Source organism: Temnothorax curvispinosus, unplaced genomic scaffold (assembly GCF_003070985.1).
Source record: "Temnothorax curvispinosus isolate PA1 unplaced genomic scaffold, ASM307098v1 QBEX01000465.1, whole genome shotgun sequence".
NCBI lineage: Eukaryota > Metazoa > Arthropoda > Insecta > Hymenoptera > Formicidae > Temnothorax > Temnothorax curvispinosus.
The window spans coordinates 1-4,815 of NW_020210245.1; the positions used below are offsets into that span (position 1 = coordinate 1).

Consider the following 4,815-nt stretch of genomic DNA (forward strand, 5'->3'; position numbering starts at 1 on the left):
AATACTGTCTTTATTATATATAAGTATATCACACTCTGTAACTTAAACCGTAACCGACACGTCTGAACACGACGGTGATCGAGGCTCTTGTGAGCACCACTGATGCCCGCACGCACGCGTGGCGCGCCGAGTCGCGCCGCCAACCGGGGGCTGCCCTCTAGAAGAGCGGGAACTTATTGCTCGTTCAAAGTCTTCTCCCAACACTCCCTCCCTTTGGGCGAGCGATCCACGGGTCCTCTCTAAGTTTCCTCTTTATCTGAAACATAACAAGAATTAGTTATCGACTAAAATTAATCTCTAACTTTGTCTAAACTCTATATTCATTATTTTATCTCTCAGATACACAAATGCTTCTAGAGGTAAAGGTTTTGTCATAATGTCTGCCAAATTCTCTTTGGTCTTTATCCATTCGACTTTTACCTTCCCTTAATCAACACACTGCTTGATAAAATCTCCATGAGTGTCATCCATATGTTTTCTGTTTTCAGTTTCTTCTTTTTCTTCTAAGTCGTCATCAAACATTTTAAGTTTGTGACTTCTATCCATCTTAGTGCAGTTTCTTGCTGCTCTGTTGTCATGACTCTATAAATTTTCTCGTGCTTGGATACCAGAGTATATAGTATATATTCAGTGTCAGTATATCCCACCAACACACCAATAGCTGTCTTGTCGAATTTCGACGTAGGCTTTGGTACTCTTGCATATCCAATGCATCCGAATTTCTTTATTGGTTCAAAATGACAACTTGTTTCTGATGAAAACTTCTTCAACGTTCTGTTGAACCTTTCTGCAACTTTATTGTGTTCTGGAGTGTACGGTGATGCAAATATGGTTTTTATCTTTTTTCTTTTTAATACCTCTTTAAAAGCACCTCCCGTAAATTCCTTGTCTTGATCTGACTTTGCATAGCATAGCTTTTCTTCTTTTCTTAGTAGATTTCTGGCGGATATAAGATATTTCTCTAGAGCCTCTCCCGATTCATCTTTTGTCTTCAGAGAGTAGGCTTTTGCTAATCTAGAATAGTCATCTATAAAAGTGATTATAAACCTCTTTTGTCCTGGATAGGATGTAGGTTTTATTGGACCTATGATGTCCGTATGTATTACCTGTAGTGGTCTCTGTGCTCTATTTCTGTTTTCTTTAAACGGCAGTTTTGCCATCTTTGCCATTATACATACTTCACACTCTAATATGGAGTTATCAAACTTTACATTCTCTAATCTCTTTTCTACTTTTTGTAATTGTTTTAGATAGTTTAACGATGCATGACCTAATCTGACATGCCATAACATCACCTCATTTATTTTTTCTAGTTTATTTACTTTTTCAATTACTGAGCTTTTACACATTTCTTCTATATTCTCTATTGTCTGTATATCCTCCAACTTAATGACTTGCTCGAGTTCAGCATTATTGTGTTCTATATTTTCGTTCACATTTGTGAGCTCTCCTTCATTCTCCCTCCCAATCGCAGAGCCAACATTATCCCTCTCATCTAACTCTCCCTCCGAAATTGATAATTCATTGGTCTGAATGTTTGCTTGCGATTGTTTAGGAAGCTCACTATGTGGAACAATTTCTGCTCTACATCTGTAAATTCCTTTAAAAACTATTTTATTTGTCAGTTTATTGTAAACTTTAAACACTTTATCATCTAAATAAATACTGAACCCTGCATCAGCCAACTTTCTTAGATATAGTAAATTTTTGGATACTTTCTTTGCTGCAATTACATTTGTTAATTTAATGACTCTCTTTTCTTTTTCATTCGTTATTAGCGTAAGATCTCCTTTACCATCTATTGAAATGTTTGCAAGCTCATTTTTATTCGCGCATTTAATAACTCTATCTTTACATTTTTCAAACTTTGACAGAATAAAATTCTTATTCACAATATGATCCGTAGCACCCGAATCTGCAGTAAAATTGACTACCTTTTTTGAACTATCTCTATCTTCTATTAATTTAACCATGTATTATTTACTTTCTTCTGATTCTCCTTCATTTGCTGTTTTCGTTGATATAGGTTTCTCAGCTGGTTGTATCTTGGTTATTTTCCCTTTGTTATCTACTCTTTTTGTGCCTTTTTGCACAAATCTACTCTTTTTCTTTATGTTTTTATTAACGGTTTTATTTAAATACCTTTTTCCTCTAGCTCTGTTCGCCTGGGCTTCGGCACTCGGACAATTATCACCCTTGTGACCTCGTACTTCCTGGCAGAAGTAACAAAACCAGGCACCAAATTCTATTAGTGGACAGTCCTTTGCCATATGACCCATTCGGTTGCATCTGTAGCATTTCACTTGTTTCATGTTCTCTTCTGCAGCAGCCCTCTGTACCCTGACTTCGGGTTTCTCTAACTTTCTTTATTCTCGTTTTTAGTCTCTGCTTCTAACTGCATCATAAAAGACTTTATTTCATCTATGTTCATTTCTTTAAGATTAGTTTGTCTTCTAATTAAATCTACATTCCTCAGCTCTGGTACATTAATTGACACAGCCTGATAAAGTGCAGATCTAATCTCTTGTTCTGCGAGGGGTACCGCATCTTCACATGATTCATATTCTCTAATTATTGAATCGAAGCGTTCACAAAAATCACTTACTTTTTCGTCTTTTCTCATTTTAATTTGATAGAGTTTAGCTCGTACCGATGCATGAGTAACGTTTACTTCACTCTTTTTATATCCTCTCAATTTCTTCAAAATTTCTTTCGGATCTTTTTCATGTAGAATCCTTTTATGATAGTTTTCATCTAAATGATTGATTATTATATCTCTAACTAGACTTTTTCTCTTAGCAACTTTTAGTTCGGAGAGATATTCTGGACTTTCAATGTTTGAATCTATTACATCTAACAACTCGTTATTCATTAACTCAGATTTTAAATAATCCATCCAAAGATCAAAATTGGATTTTTGCGTCAGCTTATATTCTCTTCTAATATGCAACCTTTGACTGTTCAATTCCAATTCTATAGCTCTTTTCATTGTCTCTAAACTTCTATCTTTTTCGGCTGAACAGACTGTTATTTCATTTAATTTTCTCTTTTTAGACTCTACCTCTAGTTCTTTAACCGTTTGTTTCCTGTTTTCTACTGAACTTTGGGTATCTTTATTGCTTACCTCTAAACGTCTAAGTTTAACTTTTTCTTTCTCTAAGTTTAAACGGGAGACTTCCACCATATTCTCCATCATCTCGGTGGCCTTCGTCATTACTTTATCCAGCACCTGCATCGAATTGTCCATTTTTTCGACCAATTTTTCTTGCTTTTCATATAATATTTTGGTTCCAATTGGCAGTACTGGACGGTTCTCTTCCCATGCTTTGGTCACATCTATATTCTCTCTGACTTTAGGCAAGTTCTTTTTCGGGATTGCACCTCTTCTTTCCATCTCCTTTTTATCTTTTGCTTCTATACGGAATTTTGAAATTACTATTTTTATTTTCTCTGAATGCATATATATATTATTCTTCTGGACTACTTTATTTTCAAAAAAAAAAATACTCTCTTACCTATATCTTTTCTTACTGTCTCCTCGTTTTTATCTTTTGCTTCTCTATCTATTACCGTGATAAAGCTGCTATCGCTGTCGTAGTCGACCAGCGCATCTTGGCCTTCTTCTTCTTCCATCTATATCGGGATTTAAATATCAACTGAACATTAGCATTCCTCTTTTGACAAGATAAACCAACATTCGTATTGACAAATAATAATTTACAATTTCTATCACTAGATCTCTTTCAGCGATAAAAATTTAATGCTTATGAGGCTATATAGAACGCACTGCAATTCACAATAACCCCAAAGCGAGAAAACCACGCGCCTCTGCAGGGCTATCCGCACGCGCACACCACTGTCCGTTGCGATCCCCAGCACTGCTGAAAAGATCTATGGGAGCTCGGGTTGATCACGCACACGCACGGGGCCCATACAAATTTACGCGGCTTCCCTAAACAGTAATCAAGCTACACCGCACAACAAGTCATGCTCAATTACCGACCCGATACATATCGATTTCAAAAAAAATAAACTCATATAGAGTCATATAGAGTTTTTATACATACGCATACATTTACATGTATCGCAATCTAGCCATCTAGCATACGCATACATTTACATGTATCGTAATCTAGCCATCTAGCATCGATGCCATGTTGTTAGTCGAAATCGATTATGTGTTTGTGCGTGCCCAGCAACAAGTTCTGCGCGCCAAAAACAATGACTCTCGCCGTCTACGATCGGACTTCCGCGCGCCAAAAATTCCGCGCGCCAAAAAAAATGACTCTCGCCGTTCACGATCGGACTTGCACGCGCACGTCGCCGACTTGCTACCAAGCGGCATTTTTCTATCTCTTTTTCCTTCATCATTCTCTACTTCTTTATTACACTTTACACATCTATTCTCTAATTCTCTTATTACCATTATTACCTCTATTTCTATTTCTCGAGAAAAATGGCAAAAACATCTATCTCCTTGTAACAGTATTTATCGAACGAACATTCTTATTAACTGAGAATTCTCTCGTTTTGCTCGTCAGCAACGAGGAATATTATTTACTTACCCTCTAATCTTCTAGATGCTTCTATCTCTTTCTATGCCCTTCGCCGGCGTCTCACACACTTCGTATATACACTTTCGTGCTATGTTCCTCACGCAGGGGAATCGTGCCCTGGGCCCATAACCTATTGGAAATATAATCAGGGACGACTTGAAATGTGGTGAGATGGGCAGGGAACACAACAATGTTGATCTTTATACACTTTAAATACTGTCTTTATTATATATAAGTATATCACACTCTGTAACTTAAA

The 4,815-nt window shown here is 36.7% G+C and overlaps 1 protein-coding gene across 3 annotated transcripts; it reads right to left on the reverse strand.

The window, feature by feature from the left end:
• Positions 1 to 211: 211 nt before the first annotated feature.
• LOC112454452 (zinc finger CCHC domain-containing protein 13-like) lies at positions 212 to 3,461 on the reverse strand. 3 transcript variants are annotated; one of them, XM_025015868.1, is made up of 2 exons: positions 2,143 to 3,461; positions 212 to 256 (listed from the first exon to the last, which is right to left on the reverse strand). In XM_025015868.1, exons 1-2 carry the CDS (start codon positions 2,310 to 2,312, stop codon positions 253 to 255), a joined length of 174 nt encoding a protein of 57 aa, XP_024871636.1. In that variant the 5' UTR covers positions 2,313 to 3,461; the 3' UTR covers positions 212 to 252. The 3 variants fall into 2 exon arrangements, 2 of the variants coding, with proteins under 2 accessions (XP_024871636.1, XP_024871627.1); XM_025015859.1 differs by lacking the exon at positions 212 to 256 and having other exon boundaries at positions 1,994 to 2,395; positions 3,125 to 3,461.
• Positions 3,462 to 4,815: the final 1,354 nt, after the last annotated feature.

Bases quoted from the DNA above. Each gene is read 5' to 3' on its own strand.
- LOC112454452 (XM_025015859.1), bottom strand. From the start codon at position 3,460: ATGCATTCAGAGAAAATAAAAATAGTAATTTCAAAATTCCGTATAGAA. The intron at 2,396-3,124 runs GTAAGCAATAAA...TTTATGATGCAG, and splicing joins TTAAACTTAGACGTTTAGAG to TTAGAAGCAGAGACTAAAAA.